At 38.3% G+C, this 22882-nt stretch overlaps 3 protein-coding genes across 3 annotated transcripts; 1 reads left to right on the plus strand and 2 right to left on the minus strand.

Annotated features, from left to right (window-relative positions):
- Positions 1–571: 571 nt before the first annotated feature.
- On the plus strand, positions 572–5228 carry LOC121858451. The gene is made up of 7 exons (XM_042354894.1): positions 572–929; positions 1279–1437; positions 1923–2060; positions 2302–2478; positions 2893–3141; positions 3796–3879; positions 4315–5228. Exons 1-7 carry the CDS (start codon positions 906–908, stop codon positions 4456–4458), a joined length of 975 nt encoding a protein of 324 aa, XP_042210828.1. The 5' UTR covers positions 572–905; the 3' UTR covers positions 4459–5228.
- A 370-nt stretch (positions 5229–5598) lies between these two features.
- On the minus strand, positions 5599–15799 carry LOC121858357 (sorting nexin-20-like). The gene is made up of 5 exons (XM_042354792.1): positions 15594–15799; positions 14515–14742; positions 14126–14259; positions 12521–12716; positions 5599–12000 (listed from the first exon to the last, which is right to left on the minus strand). Exons 2-5 carry the CDS (start codon positions 14726–14728, stop codon positions 11465–11467), a joined length of 1080 nt encoding a protein of 359 aa, XP_042210726.1. The 5' UTR covers positions 14729–14742; positions 15594–15799; the 3' UTR covers positions 5599–11464.
- Positions 15800–16950: 1151 nt separating this feature from the next.
- LOC121858452 lies at positions 16951–22457 on the minus strand. Its single transcript, XM_042354895.1, has 10 exons — positions 22369–22457; positions 21817–21910; positions 21523–21558; positions 20428–20562; positions 19706–19837; positions 19009–19154; positions 18691–18796; positions 18290–18430; positions 17895–18041; positions 16951–17329 (listed from the first exon to the last, which is right to left on the minus strand). Exons 2-10 carry the CDS (start codon positions 21836–21838, stop codon positions 17031–17033), a joined length of 1164 nt encoding a protein of 387 aa, XP_042210829.1. The 5' UTR covers positions 21839–21910; positions 22369–22457; the 3' UTR covers positions 16951–17030.
- Positions 22458–22882: the final 425 nt, after the last annotated feature.

Genomic DNA, 22882 nt, shown 5'->3' on the forward strand with positions numbered 1-22882 from the left:
CATTACCTGAACTGAAGACAACATCAGACACGAAATAAATCGGATTTATTCTGAATCTTCAAGTTATGGATAACTGCTTCCGCTGCCGTGAATGCATACGTTCTAACGGAAATTAAGTGACATCAGTCATTTTCAAGTGTACTACATAAAAACTTAATGGACTCAAAACATGTAAGTATAAGTAATAACATAAGTACCAAACCTAACTTAACGTAATTTAGCCCTTTAGACGACAGGCTTTTCGAAGCTGACCAAAGTCGTCTGGCAGTGTTGGTAAAGGGTTAGATTGTCACATAATAACTTAATATTACGAAATATTTAAGGTTGAAGCTATTGATTGTATTACGTCATACAGTAAAAACACAATGTACTGTAATGTGCATTGTGACATGTTTATTTCTTTACATCACTAAATGTAGTTATAATTAACCTTGTTACACTAAACCGAAGTGTGCGCTGCGTTATGGTGTGTGTCATATTCTTTAATTAAACTGTTAGTTAGCATTGTTATCCATTAAATTCTCTGGTACACTCGCTGAGCCACGCAATCGTTCCCAGACCCGGGAGAGGGACGTTGTCGGCGCCCAGGGCACGGTAGTGACGTGTGGCTGCTCTATACAGGAAAACACGACCTAATAATCCTTCACAACATTTCCTCCTCTGACTTATCATTGATAATTAAATTCCGTATGTGTAATAACAACACATACAGTAATTGACAGCTGTTTGGCTCATAAGAGTGCTGGGTTTTTTGTGTTTTTTTACGGCATTTGCGTGATTCAGTTGGTGACGGAGTAAGTCATTCGTCCGCGGTGTGCCCTTAGCGCTGCAGTACTACAGTGGCGTGCGGCACAGCACCACCAGGTCTCTATCGGTCTGTTTATCTCGCCACACACCTCTTCACCATGATCTGGACCGTGAACTACAAGGTAAGCTACAAGCACCACTACTATGAGTACTCCACACTACGCCAGGATGATGATAAACAGTAGTAATGTCGATAATTGTATGATTGAATGACAAACGAATGAGACGACTATGTGATGATCTTGTTTGTTGGCTAATGGTAGTTAATGTTTTCCGAGATTTTAATATGTACTTCAGTTGATATGACGTATGAGACCATATATAATAAGTCACATTTTCTCTGAGCTGACTGACTCAAATTAACTGAAATTAAAAATACCTTCCACTCTCCCTCCTCCTTCCTTCCACTCCCTACCACCTCCTTCCTGCTACTCCCTCCCTCCTCCTTCCTTCCACTCCGTCGTGTTACAGACTGGCGGGGCATCAAAACCCTTGCCCTACAGAAGGTGGGTCGGTCTGGTGGTGCTGGTGCTCTTGGTAGCAGCAGCGGCTGGCCTCGCCTACCTCTACTTCTGGCAGTATACTGGAGAGGTCTTCCCCATCGTCAAGTTCGAGGACCAGCTCAGGGAGGTGAGTAGTGGTGAGGTACCTGGTGATGATGGTGGTGAGGTACCTGGTCGTGGTGGTGATGAATGTGATGTTTGGTGGTGATTTTAATTGTTGTTGTTTTAGATGCATTAAGTGTCAGAGTTATGCAGCACCGAGCAAAAAAATTACAATAAATATGGCAACACAACTTCTTAAAAAATAACAATTATAAAACATATATTACACATCCTTCTTATCGTCTCCTGGAAGTATGAGAAATCTGTATACTGTAAAATCTTCTTTTTTTTTTTAATATTAATATGTATTTCATCCATAATTTTCTAACACTTCTTTTAAATATAAACGCCTGAAGTGAAAAAGGCGTCACATGATTTAAATTATTGCGACGCCAGCTGCACTTTATAGTCAATTATTTACTCGAGCTTCTCGTGTTTCGCACAGGTAAATGTGTACTATGTCCACAGGTGTAACATCATAAACGCAACAGTAACAGTCGGTTTCCTCAGGTGTGTGCTAACCCCCGTCTACCACCACTGGAGTACCGTGGGGCCCAGAGCTTCTTCGAATACCTGAACAAAGTCGATGACGAACACTGCTACTCCTGGGTTGAGTTTGGCGGCGAGAAAATACCGGTTCCCTCTCAGGTGTGTGTGTGTGTATCTCTTGGTGACTAATTATTGGCAAGACAGGTGTAGGAAGACTGACTTATGTATAGTAATAATGTAATCACAGGTAAAATAAGTCTCCATCACAGCTACGATACAAAGATTAATTTAGATAAGTAAGGAGTGACCTAAGAGTGCTTATTGAAAGATTTGCAGTGATGACAGAGATCCAAATTATAGTAGTGAGTACACTGTTGTCTCTCCATCCCTCCTCCCACAGAGTGAGACGCAGTGCGTAGACGAGGTGCGCAAGACGAAGTACATCTGCTTCAACGAGGAGTACAAGATGACTCACGACCCTTGCCTTGTCTACAGCTTCGGGAAGGACGTCGACAATCAGTTCGAGAGAGACATGCAGATGTTCAGCTGTGAGGTCCACGCTTTCGACCATGAGAGGGTAAGTAGCACAGGCGTACGTGAACTAGGTGAAAAAAGGTCTTACTGCAGTTATAGCTAGAGATGAGCGGAATGGGATAACTCAAATTGTTATTTTGAATCACTTTTCTTTTGAATCATTACAGGAACTTGGATGATATGAATATCGTAAGCAATAATTGAACATATTCATTTGTCAGTGGATGCACTAAAAATATTTAAAACTTGTCTTAAGAAATTATATTCTGGGCATGTCGTTACACCTGGCGCTTGGGTTAGATTTAAAGCCTCGGCGTGCATAGGTGATATAGTTAGTTATCTGAGTAATGCTGTAGTGTGTGTGTCTTATATGTACTGCAGTGGGGTTTTCTTATGTATCCTTGTCCTTATAATATGTCCATGTGTGTGTGTGTGTGTGTGTGTGCGCGAATGTCAGGTGACGGAAGCGGAACACGTGCAGAGGTCAGAGTTCTGGAAGGAGCACGCGTGGAACATCGCCCAGTTTCCCTACGATAAACCTGAAGGGGAGGGGCGGATTCAGCGTCGCCGCTCCCTCGACTACATTGCCTCCTCCCTTGGACACAGCGGGCGAGAGATTAAGTACCTCAAGAGTGACTTGGAGGGCAGGGAGTGGATCCTTCTCAAAGAAGTCATTTCCAACCTCCACAAGCTGGATATACAACAGGTCAGTACCACAGGTCATCATAGGTCATTGTTAAGATCATTGTAGATCAGGAGCAAACTTTCCACATATCAGGCCCAAGGTCATCAAAAGTTAGAGCCGAAATTGTCAGAGGTAAGCCCTACAGTACACGTCAGGCCTGAGGACATTACAAGTGTTTGGAAGTCAGAGTCAATCCTCAGGTCATCACTGCTGTTAGTAGGTTAGGTGGTCATGTTCTAAGGTCATCAAAGTTCAGGAGTGAGAGGTCATCACCTCAATGTCTGTAATATTCGATATGGTCAGGTTAATTCTCAGGTCAGGGCAGGAGTACGACCTCGACACTGACGTTAGTCACAACATTACCGCTCCGCCCCCACACAAAATCAGTCTTCAAAAATATGTACTGTTGTATAGGCTTTTCCATTGGCTCTTCAGTGAACAGGTAGGGTGGCTGAGGCCCTTTAAAGCCTGAGAATTCCTGATATGGTACTCGAGTAATAACTTGTGTTCAGGTAACCACTGCAGCACGTGACATGAAAGGTGTTCTCCCGTGGAACATTGTATAAAAATATATGACGGAGAGATAAGAAATCATAAACTGTATGTATGTGAATGTGGTTCTTGAGCGCTGTGTAACTAAAGGAGGGTAGCCTATAGTTACTTCCTGGCCCACAGATTGGCGTCAGACTCCATATTCCCATCACGGTGAACGAGATGAGTGGTGAGGCGAGACATCAGTACTTCGCCAAGCTGTTTCAGGTAACGTCACCACACTACCACTTGTTCACTCAAACCTTCACCTACTACATACTCTCAAACACACACACACACACACACATACACACATACACACACACCCGCGCATAAGTTTTTATCAATACCATGATAATCTTAACTTAAAAAAGGGAACAATTTATTTTATTTTTTTGTCATACTGCACTGCACTTCAAAATTCACCCCCGCCATCAGCTTCCTAGCCGGTAAGGTTAGTCCAATGATAGTGAGGAGAAAACCAGAGTACAGAACCCAGCAGGATGTGTGATGTCTGGTAGTCACACCCTCCTTAGGTGGGAATCGAATCCCTGGATCACAATAGTGAAAGTCATGACCATTACTGAATTATCTACACATATTAAGTAATTCATCTCTTTTTTCGTGTTTTCAGGTCATTTATATTCAGTATTACTTCTCCAGGTGTTCCAGGGGCTACAGTGTGCAGGGTACAAGTATGTGTTGGGTCGAGCCATCAGGTACTACAAGGGCTCTATCAAAATACCCGAGACGGAAAACAAGGTTTTCTACCCAGCCTACGAGGTTAACTGGGCCAAGGTCCTGTAGACACCATCTATTATGGAAGAGTTGTCTTGATCTCATTCTACCCCTCTGAGACAGGCAGTGTAAGGAGTCTTGATGGAGAGTGTAAGGGGGCGAGATATAGAAAGACCAAGTCGTCTTTGGTCGCCTTGTTCAACATACTGTTCTTCATCATCATTATCTTATTCTCTTGTAGTTTTTCTCTCCATTTACCTTATTCTACTCATTTTATTTTCATTTCAGCTGATTCACAAGATTTTCATATTTAATATTCAACTTACAAGCAACATTTTTTTACAGCCATCTCGACATAAGCCAAAGAAGAGAGATGATAGGCAAGTCACTTATGAGCATATCTTGTTCAAGTAAAAACCTGATTTTTTTATTACTGTACTTTGATTTAATTGTGCAAATCAAGTACCTGTACCAGTAACCCAATATTTTAGAGTGGACTAATTCTTGCTGTTTACTGATAAAGTTTTTATATTCATTTGTCAAGGTGACGTTTTTAGTGTCTTATATTTTATTGAATGTATAAATCAGTTCGTGATGAGGGAAATTAGCTCTTAAGTACAGTACAGTATAGTTGTGGGTTTGTATACTGTGACTACGAGAATTATACAGGAGCTGTGGGCAGAGGTAAAGCTCCTGAGATCGTACTGTACCTGTACTGTGTATGTACTTGCATATATAAAACTTTAGAAACATATTACTAACAACAAAATCCAGAATACAATACTTGTATCAAACTGTTCTCTCACCAATTAATTCCAATAAATGTCTTTCCTCCAGTGATAAAAGATTTACTTGTATATTTCTTACCTCAAGCAATATAATTTAGCCCAAAGTTGTTATTGCTAAAGAAAATGGCCCTACAGTACAATACTTGTATATTTTATTTGCCAACAGCTGTTGATACAAAATCTATTTTGTTAATGCTCTTCAATATGAAGTTGAACCTGCATTAAGCCATGAGTGTTGGGTTCGGATAAACTATCCGGTAAAATTCTGAGTAAATTTAAATTCCGGCTATTGGAGAGTTCCACCTTAGAGGAATTCTGGCCAACAGATAGGTATTACCGATACAGTATTCTAGTTTAAGCTTACTTTTGTAATTAATGTCTGTAGTTATGAAAGGTTCAATTTTATGAAATGAAAACACAGTTAGTTAAACATTTTATTTTCTTAATTTCTGCACAAGCTTATCAAAATATTCCACTTCTACGAATTTACAAATCTCCGTGAAAGAAGATACCAAAAATACATATACAAAAATAAATGATCAGGACAGATTGGTCTTGGAAGCCTATCACAGAATGGTCCAGAAGACAAAATATGAGAAGTAGTGTGAAATCTGAGCTGATTCTCCAACTTTGTGTAAAGCAACAACAGTTTTTCACACAATCTGTGTTCTCTACGGAACTTGGATGTCCCAGTGAGTCTTGCATTTATCCTTCGGTCCTCGTACTCATTCTTTCCTTATTTTGTGGTTCACTTACACATAAATTACCATATTCTTCCTAAATTCATAAAATGGTGCATTGGTGAGTGTACAGTAATTGTTCAAAATCATTAATTATTCTATAAAAGGGGTACAGTATTAGTAATATCAATGAGTTTTTTCTCCAGAAGTTTCTATTATAATTTTCAAATGAAAAACAATTTTTCCATGTCTTTTGTGTACAGTATTCATGTTGGTATAAGAATTCACCATACAGTATTGGCCAAATTGTTTGCAATCCTCATTTTAAATGTTAATAGGCCATCATCCTTCTGCTTGTATTTAGTAACAATTAATACAACTAATCTGATGATATAAAGAATATGGTCATTTCTGTAACACATTCCTGATACTGTACTAAATTACCATATTCTTGAAATTATTATATACGTATAACGGTAGTGACTACCCTAATAGAGCTCATCAATAAGGAAATAAACTAATCTTCTTTATTTAACTCTTCTAAGTCCACTGGCATGACCTCACCGAGTTGCTGGACTCGAGAACAACACAGATTCTTCATTACTGTCTCCCTGCCTTGCTTGTCAAGTTCTACTGTAGTGCTCCCCTTCAACGACAATACTCCAAGGTAACCATCTAGTTCACCCTCGTGTACAGTGTTATCCAAACTAACCAGTTATCAAAATAATTGTTGCTTTACACAAAATGGCACAAAAAAATCCCCAAAAGAATGGGGTTGGCATCTGGACTAAGGAAAATCTTTGGTCTAAGTTCATGACTATTTTATACAAAAGAAGACTTCTTCAAAAAAATGATGAAATCAAGAAGTATTTTGGTGGATTTACAAACAAGAGACAAGAAAAGAAGCTTTGGTTCTGTTGAAAATTTAGATATTTAAATTAAGAAACATTCCCTAATGCTCTTAACTTACCATGTACTGCACTGTATCTAATGACAAATTAAACACTAGTTACAAGAAAAATAAACCGAAGCAGTCGAGCTACAATTCATGCCATTTGTCTATACTGTATGTATTATTATATATATGCAACTATATATTTATTATCTACACACACAAGCTTTCATCAACACATTGCCAGTGGGCCCCTATCTCACTGTGACTGGTTCAAGAGCAAAATCATGTTACTGTACGTACTGTAGTACCTCATGATGATCGCAGACAGAACCAACCAAATTAAACCTAACAATCCATGGGTAGGTTTGGTTAGGTTAATTGGTTCAGTAGGAATTATCTTGTATATGTAGTTTGCTTTCTAATCATGTGTGTTTCAACCAGCCACAGTGTGACTGACAGGTACTCTCTGGCCGCATCTCTCATCATTCAGTACTGTACTCAGCATGAACAGGTTTATGACTACGTACATTATTTTGAAACCTATTGGTACTTATATATTCATTTTAGATTTTTTATTTCTTATTACCAGTCTGTTTATATCTCGGTTCAAAATCAATTCCAAAATCTTTACTACAGAGGAATTATCTGAAACAGAAGGGGATGAGTAAGTGAAGTGGTGTGTTAGGGGTTGGTCAAGTCTTACAAGTACTGCACTGTAAATGAGGTTAATTCTTATAAATTAATTATGTCTTGTAAGAAAGGTCAAGTCTTGTGTGTCAGGTCTATTAAGTCAAGTTTATGAACCAAAGTCTTTGACAGAAAATACATAAACAGATAATGAATCTTCCCTCCATAATAAGTAAAAGATAAATCCAACTATAATTATTTGAGCATTTCTATGTACGTAATATAAAACTCTAAAATATTGTAAATACATATAAATCAGTTACCTAAAATGTCATGGGACAAAACAGTTATAAAAAAAGATGACAAAGTATACTAGGCATTGATGAACACTGGTATGTAATTTTACAAATACTTAAGAACTAGTCATCTTCTCCAAAAGCAAAGTGATATTGGTTATTTCACCTTAAGTGAACAAAATATAGGATGAAATCGTGACACTTCACTTCTGACGATGCCATAATTATCTAGCCTGGAATGTTGAGTATCTAATCTCTCATAAATTAGCAAATTTCCCTAAATTCATTCAAATCTAAATGAGAGCCACTGGTAATGGGGTAGTCCCCTGACAAAAAAATAAAAAAAATGTGGCTATAACTCTAAATACAACTTAGTGGATAACAGGACTACAATCCCAAGCAAAAGTGAAATCATGGTGTCTACAAGAAATGCCATGCAAAGTGTCACAGATGGAAAGGAAAGCATTACAGCTGTGTCCCCCAAAACTGTTTGTTGGGGAACTAATGAGGTTAAAAACTATGAAAATATATACACAGCTTTAACTGACAAGAGGTTCAAGATTGTTGAAGGTTTTCAGAGTAAATATTCCATCCTAATGATTTTAATTTTCTTATTTCTTTTCTTTTTGGGGACAAATAGGTTAGGGATGGCTCATTGTCACAATGTGGCCACATAAAATGAACACTTACAAATGAACCCACAGTGACAGCTACATGGGCCTACCAACACACAGGATGGGTGTATCTCCCCAAAACTGCCTGCTTATGACACGTGGTCAGTGAGTAGAATCCTGAGTATACACGCCAAGTACTGTAGTATGGATCAGCTGCCAATAAAACTTCAAATGCATGTGAAAACAAATTTTCAATAATAATGGTAATTAACAATTATAGAACATACTGTACAGTGAATTTTCAATAACTATAACAAATTAGACCTTTAAATATCAATGGCTCCCATGAGCATAACAATGCATTTAAAATCTAACCTATACATATAATGTTTCCCAAATTGTCAAAATATACAGGTATCATACACTACCTGACGGCTAGGGGTTTGCAATACACACACAAGATTCCATTACTTATTTCTTAAACAAAATTGAAGAGACATGATTGCTACCATTCACAACTTAACATTAGACTTTACAGTGACCTCTACTAGTTTTTTTACCTCTATCAAGTGGATTATACTGGTTAGAAGGACTAAGTTGTACCATATTAGAGGCAGTGGGGAATCCTGAGTGGTTTTCTGAATGTGGATGCACCCACTTTTCATTTTTTTAGCTACATTAGCCAACTTCGTTAATATGTTTTCTGACTGGTGGACAGGGCGAGAAATGCTTCCTCCCAGCCCACACTAATACCTGCACAGCTAAAGTCTACCAATTGTGTCCCTTAATTTAATGTTTTTCTCTCCTAATTATTCTCAACTTTATTTAACTGAACTAATTTAATGACAGCTTTAAGGAATTTTTTCTACCCTCTGGCACATACAATTATTATAGTGCAAGCAAAGGAGAATATCAACTTAAATGAGTAACAAATATATCTGGGAATGAAAGCATCAAAACATCATATAGATAATAAGCTTAGGTGAGATATATGTTAACTGGTAGTGAGACAACCATTAACAATTGTGGACTAAAACATCTCGTAGGAAAAAATGCCTGTTTAAATGCTTAGATTCAAATACTTTTGTCTTTAGAGGCAACATAAATATTTGGTTATTACAATAAAAATCCTTCATGAATATGTTTAAAGTAATGGATCCACAGCAGAGTTTTACCACCACACAATTACCATACAGTATACTATAACAGGATGGTGACTGATCATATAGGACTCTGCCATAACGGGCCTACACCTAACTTAAAGGGGTCAATTCTAATGGGCCCCAATCCTAATGGCCAGGTTAAGTTTGGATTTATTAGGACTGGAACTAATATGATTTGCAACCAAGAGGGAAACACCAGAACAGGTTACCAGTATACGTATACCAAAAGACTATTAAATCAAGACAAAAAATTTCCAGAGAAAAAGTCAAGAATTTTTTTCCTTAGAAATTTTTACTCATTCTTCCACACAGGATGATAGAAGACATTATTGCTCTCCTGCATCTTATTACCACAACTGGAATATATTGTCTTAAAAGCTAGTTAATCACTGCAAACACCTTGGGTTCAGCTTATATTTAGGGACAAAACAAAATATGGCCTTGAGACTCTTCAGCCCAGGTCATCCCACCTTATAGTGGAGTGAGGTGCTGGATATAAGATAAGAATGCATTTATTTCCAAATGTCATATCAGGCCTGTAAGCTCCACACAGTAGTAATAAGGTAAATTATATTATCTGTCCACCTTCTGCAAGCATGGGGAGGATTTTTCAAGGTCTTTTGGAGTAAAAATAAATAAAATAAATTGACACTCCAAGATTCACAAGAAAGGGTATATTGTATTGTGCTTTTTTCTTTACAATTTACAAGAGTAATACAGTACAGGTAGTCAGATTACTGTTAATTTGTTCATGAAATGTGATTTTTGTAGATTTTGGGATTTGCATATTTTTCTCAGAACCCAAATGAGTTTCATTACCAATACTGTACGGGTACTACTCAAAAATAAACCTTATGAGAAAAAAAACTAAGTATGAGAACTCTATTTATAACACCTTACTAGCAGAATTATTACCTAAATTTTACTATAAATACAGTTTTAACCATCTAAAATAAGTGTAACACATAAGACAAACAGCATAAACACACACAGTTCTGCATACAGAAAGTCCAATGAAATTCTTTCAATATTACATACTGTACTGTATATGTAAAAAGAAATTCTAAATAATCCTACCATTTTGTATCAAATTATATGAATACAGGAACCCCTCAAACTGAACTTTAACTACTGTACCAATAAATCTGTAAACATCAGACCCTATTTCTTAAATAGTGTATATGTACTCTTTGTTTTCTCAAAATCAGCTCAGTATACCAAGTAACTTCACTACAATGGTCCATTCAGACTCTACCCCGGGGATCCAAAAACACCACCGTCCCAGATTCAGTCTTGTGTTCTGCCCACATCATATTCTAGTGGTCATATATGCTCTTTATGTACAGTATTTTTTTGAGGATACCAAACCCCATTTCATCACCCTGGCAAGTGTGAATGGTAGTGACTAAGGTGTAAAGCCAAAAGGAGCATACAAGCAATGCTGATAAATTGTTAATAAGCAAACACCTCAGATGTAGAGACATCACATGACCAACACCAAGACATCAGCCATATCACCCCCATCGTTCCCTATATCTTGGCTTTAGATAGAAGGGGAGGCAAACAGATGTCCAGTATTAGTAAAGGAGAAAAATGGAGTACTCAGAGAAAACCTGCAATGATTACTAAGGTCACATTGGATTACACCTTTCTCACATCTGACCTGGATCGGGATTGACCCCAGAACACACTGGTGAGAGACATCAACACCACTATAGTCTCTGATGATGAGTACAACCCTATTCTCTACTGTATATGTCTACCAATACACCTATTTTTCAGATATTGTACTGGGAGTCTTTTAATGTGCCTATTACAGTCATTACCTCAAAAAATAATAAGTATATTGAATATTAAGTTGATGAAACAAAATGCCATAATGGATAGTTTGTACATCAACCAATAGACTGCAGCACATAATTCTTTAAAATATGAACCTGTAAAGCCCTCCGTAGGAACAAATCATAGCACAATGGAAATCCTTTCAAAGAGATTCACAACAATAATTCCTTTCAGTGGAGAGTTCGTAAAGCAATTTCATCACGAAGTACATCGAGCAAGTTTGGTACAACATCCTCTTGCCTCCTCTGTTTTCGTAAAAGTTCAATTTTGCTTCTGATGTAAGTCTTATCCTTCCCTAACAGCCGCCAGAGACTGTCACAAAACATTAGAAGTGGAAAATAAAGACCTTTACCTATCTTTCTGTTACTATGTGACTTAAATTTCTTAAGAGCAATCTGAGAGAACACATAAGCTCTATCGTAATTACTCACGGCGTGTAAGCAAACGATCAACTGGCAGAGTGTTCGGAGGATGAGTCCAGTGTCCCAGTGAAGACTACTCAATAGTATATAAGTATTTTCTAGGATAGGACATGCTTCTTCAAACTGAGAATGGAGAAGGAGATTATTGCTTATCGTTACCTCTGGATGATACAGGAACTTGGAGAAAACAGCTGTACGACTCAGCACTCCCTCATCCTGTACAAAATTCATAAATCGCGCCAATCCTTTGCAACGATCCGTAATCACGTCCATGCTGAAGTTACCTGAAAGATGTGCAACTAATTAATAAATGAAACATAACATTCAGTGAGGAAACTTTATCTATTAAACCTCAAATAAAAATATATACAATAGCCAGTAAACAGCATCAAGAAACAGATAATTTTAGAGGTGAAATTTGACATTATTAACTGAAATTAGTGTGGTGAAGGAACAACAGTTGACAAACAGTAGTGAAAGAGAAAACATACATATGCTTCTCAGCAAATTAAAGTTATTCTTATTGGTCTTCTAGTGTTTCTGTCCAAAAGAAATTCTTTTGGGACACAGTTGAAAGAACACAAAATTATTCTAGTACAACAGATCACAAGTGTTAAGATTACAAGTGAGCAACTAAGACTGAGCATGACTTGGGATGTATAACTGAGTGTACTATTGGTATTGGGCAAACTGCATTAAGAAGGAAAAGGCTTGTATAATGAAAAAGAAAATATGAATTTATACATAAATATAATGTACACTGGTTTCCCTCAAACATAAAATGGACCTCAATTTACTACTCACCTATAAGAACCTTCTTGGGGAAACCTTCAAATTCCTCCATGAGGGATCTATGAGAATCCATCAAAGCATTGTACACAGAGAGGAACTCGGAATATCTGCGTTCAAACGTGGCGCACTTCTTGAGTATGGGCTCATATGATACACCATCCTCCCCCTCGGAGTATTGTAGGAATCGCTGTGCCTCAACTGTGTACACCTGTGGATTGTACTCTCCTGTTACAATTGTATTGGAATTATTTCAGTGAATGTATTATCCTCTCTCCCTCTTTGTCTTAACTTTCATTCTGAATCAGATCCTGCAAATACTGTTTGAGTACCAGTTGAAGTTTTAGATAAAAAATACAGGTACTGTAAAGTAATTTCCAAGTGGTGACAATGCAGTAAAGTTATACAGTAGTACGGAGTATAAAAGTATAATTTCTGTTCTGTTGCTAGTACAATATCATGTTTCTACCTGCAGGTTTTATCAATTTATCAACCACAAATAATAATGTTCAAAAGACTGAATAGGAAACAAGGTGGATTAAACAATATCCATCTATTTATGTCCCAAGTTTAGAAAAAACAATTTAGCTGTTATTGGGAAACTAAAGACATAAAATAAAAAGCAAGGTTGTGTTCACTGCAGTAGATACTTTATGGGATGCTTCACACACATAATATGAAAATCATATTTCTCTATGTGGTTACACCTCTCCCACTTTTGTGTGGGGCATATCAAGGGGCACAGAAACCTCAGAGGGGACAAATACAGTACCGGCAATGTAGATATTTTTAAACAATTAGAAATGCTCACACAAATTTGCTAATACAGTATACAGTACTTTTAAAATAAAAACAAATCTTATAAAAATAAAATCTCAAGTTATTTTTATACTTGCTCAGTGAAAAACATATTGATCAGTTTGCATCTGAGGTGGTAAGAGTGGGTTTAAGTCGAGATTTACTTATACACAACTTTGTACCAACTTAACATACTGAGGAAATCATGGTAACACAGATAAGAATCATAATCATAATTCACCTAATGAAATGTACTATGGATGTGTAGATGAATGGTAAAACATACACCACACAAACAAACGGTAATGGATTTGATTCCCAACAACATTGGAAGATTGGGCTTCTTCCCTTAACACTAGCCATTGTGGCAATAAAATGTGCATATTGCGCTATCAAATGTGTTCGTCAATTTTGGAACAGCCTTTCAAAGGCTGTAATCTGAGCTAAGGGTAACCTACTAGTCACTAAAATCTAAGAATCATAGCAACAGTCTGGTTACCCTATATAACAGCAGGAGAAGGCTTGCAAGCATTAAGAGAAAAGATATGTTCAATAAACTTTTCCTCCTTTACTTACTTGAGGATATTTTGACCATAAACAAGGTCTTCAATCACTGTAGAATGGAAAGCTGTAAAATATATAAACCTGTCCATTTTATGGACAATTGAAGTATACTTTACTTTCCTACAGCTTTGTTGTTTGTGAATGTCACGCCTTATAGTGCTTGCCTTCTTTATTGATGTACATTTACTAGAATATAGCTGTGACTTTTACTGTTGATTGAGTATGGTTTAATTGTACAGAAAATATCTTGATTCTTACCACAAACTTTTCCTCTTTAGTTATCTGAGTACGTGCTGATTGGATAACATATCTGACGACAGTCCTGCACTCCCTCCTAGAAGCAGAGAAAGAGTAAGGTGGAGTCCTTGATGCTAGTGAAGTGACAGGATCATCTGTAATGTAATTAAGAATACAGAACATCTCTTAATAAGATTGAAATTAACCACTTGTCTTGTTATCAAGAATTTCTTTTTCATCATATTTAAATACAATACATGTGCAGGTATAATTGGCACCAGTCCTAATGGCTTTCAACTTAACCCAATCATGAAATACGGGTCGCAGCCCATTTCAACAATATTTTTTAGTTATTGAAGGAGACTAAAAGCTCAAATAATTCAAATTGCCCCAAATAAGTGCTACTGTACCTTCATTGTCTGATGACAAAAGATCGTCTCGAGAAGTTGTTGAGCTCTGAGTGGGAGGGCATGATGGCTCTGAGTTGCAGGGTGAAGAACAAGTTGGTTCTGGGTTGTAGGAGGGATGTGACAGCTCTAATTCACATGATGGATTTGCATGGCACAAAAGTGCAACCTCTTCCTCCTCTTCCTCCAGTGCACTGATATCATCATCAGTGTCCATTCTACCAGTACGTTCTAAAAAGTATTGAACAGAGTTAGCTAAGTGACAAGAATAGTCTTAGCTATATTTATATTCCTAACTCAATTAAAGTGTTGGTGGTACAGCGGTAATGAATGTATCTCTCACCAACATGTCAAGGGTTTGAATTCAGCTTGGTCCAGACACACATGAGAAGGGTGTTACCAGTGTGCTACTACCACACACCACAGGTCTCCCAGAACCCAGTTTCCTCCTGTACTAACACTCGATAGACCAACCGTCCGAAAAGTTAGTAAGCTGATAAGTGGTGAAAATCATAAAAAAAAAAGGCACAGAATTTGTGAAACTGTCATTACATAGGGACTGGTACTGTACCTGCACTTTATATATAAATAATTATGCTATACGGTTCTAGATACATGTCATACCTATAAGACACATTATCATAAGTTTATATTAATTTTGTTAATGATGTATAACTGGAAAGTAGTTACACAGTGTAAATTATTTATTATTTTATAATATTTCATAAAATGTCTTGGTCTTAACAAATGCTTCCCAGTGACCTTTCCATATCTTACCTTACCAAATCTATGTAACCTAACCAGCCTAACCTAAGCCAATTTGCCTAATTTAACCTTACCTAAATTAATGTGCTTCTATCCTAGGATAGGTAGGTTAGGTGGACTTGGTTGTTCAGAATGAATAAATAGCCCAAGCGGCTAGCAAGCCGTTCAGTGGTAGCAGTCTCCTCATAAATTACCAAAATCAATAATACAGGTACAGTATATGTATCATATTATCCTACTGATACCGACTAATAGATGTCGAAGGCAATATTTGGCTATTAAGGCTAACAGATAGAAAATAAATGTCCGATCATTACCTTCAGTATTAATATTTACTAACAGATTAACTATCCTTCCAGCGTTCACTCGTGTTGTACAAATACCGTCAATCTATAGGAGCGTCTTTCTTCATTGTCTCAGATAAATAAGGCATGTCAAAAGTTAAAAGCTACATGAGATTCACTGTGAGATAAGACGTGACCTGAGGGAGCTGGTGGTGGTGGGTGTGACGCCCTGCCAGGTGGTGTCGTCCGCTGTTTTGTTTACAAGTTTTCCCGGGAAATTTAAATACCCTAAACCATGTGTGTTTTGATCGGTTACTTCTTGAATATCCAGAAAATATGTTTGTTTTTTTCGATTTTGTTTCCTTTTCTAAATGACCTTATGGCATAAATGACAGCAATTCCAAGTTTGTTTAAAATTATAAATGAAAGTTAAAGGGGACATATTTAGGGAACGGGTGTATTGCTGTAAGAATTAATAAATGACTCCATACAAATAAATAAAAAATCCTCAACTCTCTGAAACACTTTAGAACATTTTGTTTTTAATATGGAGTTTATACGATTAGATACACCACGTTTTCTAGGGTCATAAGCAAATGGTACAATCGTCATCCAAGGTCAAATTGGTTCAGCATGCGTACATAGACAATACAGGTATACATTTGTAGATAGATATTTATTCAGTAAAATCATCATAGAAATTTACATTGATTCAGCATGTATATAGACAATACAATTATACACTCCAGTTTACATAGACAGTGCAGGTCTACAAACACTAATTGTAAAAAGTAAGGCGATGTGACCAAGCATAAACAACTTAACCAAGAATTACCCAAGAAACCAATTGTGTTAAAAATTGTCTGCCAACATACTCCTGTCCTTGGGCGCTTGATGATACTCCCGTCTTCCGAAAACTTCCATAAACTCGTGAAATTTCATCAGCATGCAAACTTGAGCTCAAAAGTTGGTGATACTTGTTTAGAAAATTATCTTTAATACTTCACTTAACCTTTGGATTCCTTTACCGTTAAAAAATCTGATAAAAAGATGCCCAAAATAACGAGTTTCCTTGTGGGGGGGGGGGGGTTTAGAGGGCACCCCACATGTGCAGGATAGAATAAAATGATTGAGAGATAGATAAAAGAAAGTAAAGATAGATAAATAAATTAATACTGTTACTTCAATAGAATCTTCTAGTGTGACTTTTGTGAGGGTTCTCCCCCCACCTTCCATCTCCACCATCACCATCCTGACCATTACCACTATCACCACCATTATCCTGACCATCACCACCATCACCACCACCCTGACCATCACCACCCTGACCATTACCACAATCACCACCACTATCCTGACCATCACTACCACCGTCACCACCACCAGTAACCACCGTCACCAATCACCACCATCACCATCTTCACTACCACCATCACCATTATCACCATCACCACCACTATACACCATTCTCTACTCGGTCTTCTTTTCTTCATCATCGCTGCTGCTGTCACTTGAAGTATCATTATTCTTTACTTTCTTGTCATTGTTGTTTGAACCACCAGTGTCATTCTTCACTTTCTTGCAACAATAATAACAGCTGGTGACGAGGAGGAGGATCAGCATGAGAACGACGAAGATGGTAGCCACGTAGACCAGGACGAGGAAGGGCAGGTCAAGGAGGACGATGACGGCGAGGGAGAAGATGTGGAGGGAGATGTTGCAAGAATCACCGGGGCAGAAGCTTCGTCTCTCCACCAACCAGACGTTACCTGTTCCACACCGGTGAGAGAGTTGAGTTAGGTTAGGTTGGGTTAGGTTAGGTTGGGTTAGGTTGGGTTGGGTTAGGTTGGGTTGGGTTAAGTTAGGTTAGGTTAGGTGTGTTTTCATGCTTTAATAGACTATCTCCCTTAACCGTGAACTTTAATAATCTTGATATGATATAAATTGTACTGGGAAAAAAATATTAATTTAGTAATTTAATGTTACAGTATTTTAGCTGTGTAGTGATTTACACGTGGTGACAATATTAAAATGTTAAATGATTTAAATATATGAGGAGAAATGTGACAAGTGGTTGACGCCCGAGTCCAAGATGGGGTGAGGAGCCTTGGGTGTGGGCTGGTGGGGGTGAGGAGCCTTGGGTGTGGGCTGGTGGGGGTTAGGGAGAGTCGGTGGCAGGAGGAGGAAGGTCGAAGTCAAATGATAAGGAACATAATGTCATGGCTCGCGTGTTTCCATTTCCACAGGCAGGGAGGATGTTTCCCTCAGTCAGTCAGTCATAGAAGGCAATCAAAGAGCTTATTCATGTAACAAATAATCAAAACAAGAACTTACCGACACCAATCCAGGCGAACTGGAAGATGATAAGAGCGACAACGGGAGTGAAGATAACTATGGAAGCTGGTGGCCACGAGATAGCAATCCATTTGGGGAAGATCAGGTACCAACACACCTTCATTACTGTCACCAGCATCACGGTACCTGCAGGTATACACACTCTCATTCAGTACCTGGTAACGTATCTTTGGTTAGAATATGACAAGCATCTTACGTGATATCTAGACCATTACAAATTCAATATATGAAAAAGGATTTATCTTTTCTACACACACACACACACACACACACACACACACACACACACACACACACACACACACGCACGCACACACACACACACACACACACACACACACACACACACGCGAGGGATAGGGTGACATACTAACCGAAGACGATAAGCCAAATTGATATCCACTCGAGGTCGTTGCAGGGGCGTAGGTAGAGAGAGCCCATGACTATACTAGCTATGGCAAGCAACACGTACAGTACCACGCAGATGACACCCACCCACTCCTGCCAGCTGAGTCCTGAAGTAACAACACACAAGATAGGAAGATTAGGTTAAGGTAAATATTTTAATTTGCTTAAGATTAGGTTAGGTTTGGTTTGGTTAAAATGAGTTTGGGTAGGATACGTTAGGTTAGATTTGGTTAAATTTGTTGTAATAAATGGTATATTGAAGGTTTTAAGTGTCATAGTGAAAGGTTGTGCGAGAGACATTGTTAAGGTGAGAGATTTTAGGGAGGTGAGAGAGACAGACACGTGAGCAACAGAGACAGATACTGACGGTAGGTCCGCCCGGGGAGACAGCAGTAAGGGAACTTGTAGGTGTTGTCCTCAAGGTTCAACTCTTCCGTCTTGTTCTTAGTGATGCAGGCGGCGATGGACAGCGCCTGGGTGACACCATGAAACAGTTAACACACACACACACGCACATACATGTACGTTATATATTTTCTTTATATACATATGCATTATTTAGTTATACATATTTTCATTTATGTGTAAGTTACTGGCTATGTATATCTGAAGAAATTGATTATATCTATAATTCTAAGTGAAGGAAATTATTAAAATATATCTTATTACATTTAATAACACTCACCAGGAAGAAGAAGGCGTAGAAGACGTCGAACACCACAACCACGGCCAGAGCGAAGTGTAGGAAGGGGTAGTTACACTCCTGGACGTATATGTTACTAGCTGATGAACTCTGGCAAGCAAGGTAGGCTCCAGCCACCGCCACGTTCCCTGCAGGTCAGGTTAGGTTTGGTTAGGTCAGGCTATATCTAAGAAAGTTAACTTCACTTAGGTTCAGAAACTGTTGCTAAATTGTAAGATAGACAGATAGACATTTTCTAAGGTACACCAAACAGAAGAAATGAGAAAAAAAAACAATTCCATATTTCTTTTTTTAATATAATATTCACTAAATCATCCTATAGTTACATGTCTTGCTTTTAACACGAACTAACTATATAATGAAAACAACACTAGCTTTTAGAAGAGTTTAATCCTACCTGGCAGGCATGCAATATATACCAAGATATCATTATCACTAAGGCACGTGCAGTAGATCGAGCTGATTATGAGATATCAACCAATTTCGTGTAAAAGGTGATAAGAGAACATCAACCTAGCGTCCGTGCAGCAGGTGATAATAACAAGATATCAAGCAGTTTCGTAAGTGTGCAGGATATCGATATAAAATTCGTGCTCGTAGTTATGGTCATGCGTAAGATGATAACAGGATATCAACGTAGTGCTGCAGTGTAAAAGATGATAACAGGATATCGACTCACCGAGGACAAGCCAGATGAAGTTGATGACGAGGAGGGTGACAGCGAGGATGAGAGGTCCGTCTAACAGTCTCCCGTGAGCTAACTTGGCCCTCCATGCCAGGATCCCCACCAGAGCCCCCAGCGAGCTCACACCTGTACCACACCACACCTGTATACTACACCTGTACCACTACACACCTGTATACTACACTTGTACCACCACACACCTGCACTATCACACCACATCCTGTATACTACACCTGCACCACACCACACCTGTATACTACACCTGTACCACCACACACCTGTATACTACACCTGTACCACACCACACTTGTTTACTACACCTACACCACACCTGTACCACCACACACGTCAATACTACACCTTTATCGTTACATATCTGAATACCATAACCACTATATACCTGTAACTCTACCACATAGTAGTTATCACATGTGGTGTACATAACTGTGTGAGCGTCATGCTTGTACACACGTCTTAAGTGAGCGGTACACATGTTTACAAATGCATATATTTGAGTATGTGCCTCCCAAGTTGTAGTGGTTAGTTAAGTAGAAAAAGTAGGAAAGTAATAGTAATAGTAGTAGTAGTAGTAGTATGAATATATCATTAACCATTATTATTATTATTATTATTTGTGTCATCATGAGTCATTATAAGTCAGTGAGTCAGGTAGAGTAGCCTGACTCACCGTAATATGAGTCAATAGCGAGACTCACCGTGAATGACGAGCCACAGGTCCAGGAGGTTGTCATACCAGTAACACCGAGTCACGGGCACCACCACAGCCGCCAGGGACAGTAGACTCAACACTACACACGTGATGGACTGTAACACCTCCGCCGACCCACATCCTGCCGAGGTGTAACGCTATGTAACGTCCTGCCGTGCTATGTAACGTCCTGTCGTGCTATGTAACATCCTATCGTGCTATGTAACATCCTGCTGTGCTATGTAACATCCTGCCGTGCTATGTAACATCCTGTCGTGCTATGTAACATCCTGTCGTGCTATGTAACGTCCTGCCGTGCTATGTAACATCCTGTCGTGCTATGTAACATCCTGTCGTGCTATGTAACATCCTGTCGTGCTATGTAACATCCTGCTGTGCTATGTAACGTCCTGTCGTGCTGTGTAACATCCTACCGTGCTATGTAACATCCTGGCAAGGTATCAGTAACGCTATGTAACACTCCCACTGTGCAGTAGTTGTCAAGGAATGTATTTTTGTGATCTTATCTTTAAATAAAAATAATGATTAATTTAGTAATCTTAATTTAACATTATTTAAACAGATACAATAATAGTTACAAAATATAAAATACAGTATTATATTTATAAGGTGAATCATGACCGGTGGTGATCGTTGTGTGTTCTAGCTCAAGATTGAAGAAGCCGCAAGTCCAGAAAACTGTGAGGGCAAACTTTTTCGGGGTGAGGGTTGTAAACTCTTGGAACAATCTACCAGAGAGTGCTGTGACGGCACCGAGTGTGAGGTCTTTCAAGACAAGACTTGACCAACACTGGAGCAGGTTCAGGTACATTCAGGAGCCGGTGCATGCCCAGTACTTGCCAACAGTGCGTAACAGAGACGTGACCGATCGCCCAAGCGGCTAACGAGCCGATCAGTGGTGAAGAGGATAAAATAAAAAAAAACAGGGTTCGGAACTTAAATTTGAAAAAGTTGTTTATGTTTTCCATAGTTTCTTTTACCTGGGGAATATGTTTTCATCATCGAGTTTGGAAGATATGAGTGTAACTTAGATAAGGTGTTTATCTTGGTGAGTTGTAGTTAGGTGTACAGGAATACTTACTCCGTGAGGTGGGTGAAGGGGTGACCTCACTCTGAGCTGTAAATGGTAATGAAGACAGTGTTAGAGGTGGTTAGGTTAGGTTAGAAGATCGTGGGGTGGTAGCATTTGGGTTAAGTGAACACTAAACAAAATTAAACCACGACACCAGGATGTGATAAATATCATATTACAAAAATAAACTAGAATATTGCTGATATTTATGAATGTATATGTGTTTATATGAATGTTTATGTACATGTTTATATTTATATGTATGTGTATGAATGTAGACAAATCAATGATCACTGAACTTACGCATCACTCTGGCAAAAGGCATCTCTCTCCTGGTAATGGGGACGACCCTCCTCTCGCTCTTCACACCTGGGCAGCACTGTTCTCACCCAGTCCTCTTTGGGAGAAAAAGATACGTATATATAGATAAAGATAGATATACATACAGATACACTTAAGACACAGGCTGTCATAGAGGGAATTATTTTATGACGCTTTAATCCGAAACGGGGTGTTGGGCCTAAATTATACTTTGAAATTTTAAGAAATATGATCAAATATCTATGACAAACAATAATACTGTACTTACAGGTAAAGTGTTTATAATAAAAAATAAATAATTAAAAGTTACATCAACGCTAATATCATATTTACGAAATTTTAAAACAGCTATATGAGAAAGAGTATGGGTAGTGTGAAGACTGCATTGATATACATATATAATCCATGTAATATAACAGAAATATCTCAGACTTGGGATAGAACACTTGGAAAAAAAAATATTCCCCGACAAGGTTAGAACCCAAAGACTATCCTGAGATGAAATTACAAGCGGCAAAGACGTTAATTATTTACCTGAAGGGAGTGTGTGTGTGGATAGAAAACTCTGAAACAGGACTATGCTTCACACACCTTCACCACCACACCTGCCAGCACAATAACTCTCCCGGCACCTCACTGCTTCCCATCCCCTACCAGTGTACACACCCATTGACCTCATCTGATATAACTTCCCCCCTCCCCCTTGATCCAAATACATTCCTAAACACAAGAGATTGAAATCGAAATGCTTGTGAAATCTCTGGTCTATTAACGTTGCGGTCTGCGGGGACGGCTCTAACAGTCAGCCCCAGATTCCCGTAATAAAATCAATCGTGAGTTTGTCTAGTTTGGGTTGGGTTAGATCTATCACGCACTTCATCGTAATTCAGATGATCTAATTCCGTTGCAGCTGCGAGGATGAGTAAACTTACAGAGATCAACTTCAGAGTGATCCAATGTTATAATGATTTACTCTTCCGCGAAACTATATATACTGCATAACATATAATACAAAATTATGAAAAAAATATAAAAAGTTTGTTGTTAT

This window comes from Homarus americanus, unplaced genomic scaffold (assembly GCF_018991925.1).
Source record: "Homarus americanus isolate GMGI-L3 unplaced genomic scaffold, GMGI_Hamer_2.0 scaffold57980, whole genome shotgun sequence".
Lineage (NCBI taxonomy): Eukaryota > Metazoa > Arthropoda > Malacostraca > Decapoda > Nephropidae > Homarus > Homarus americanus.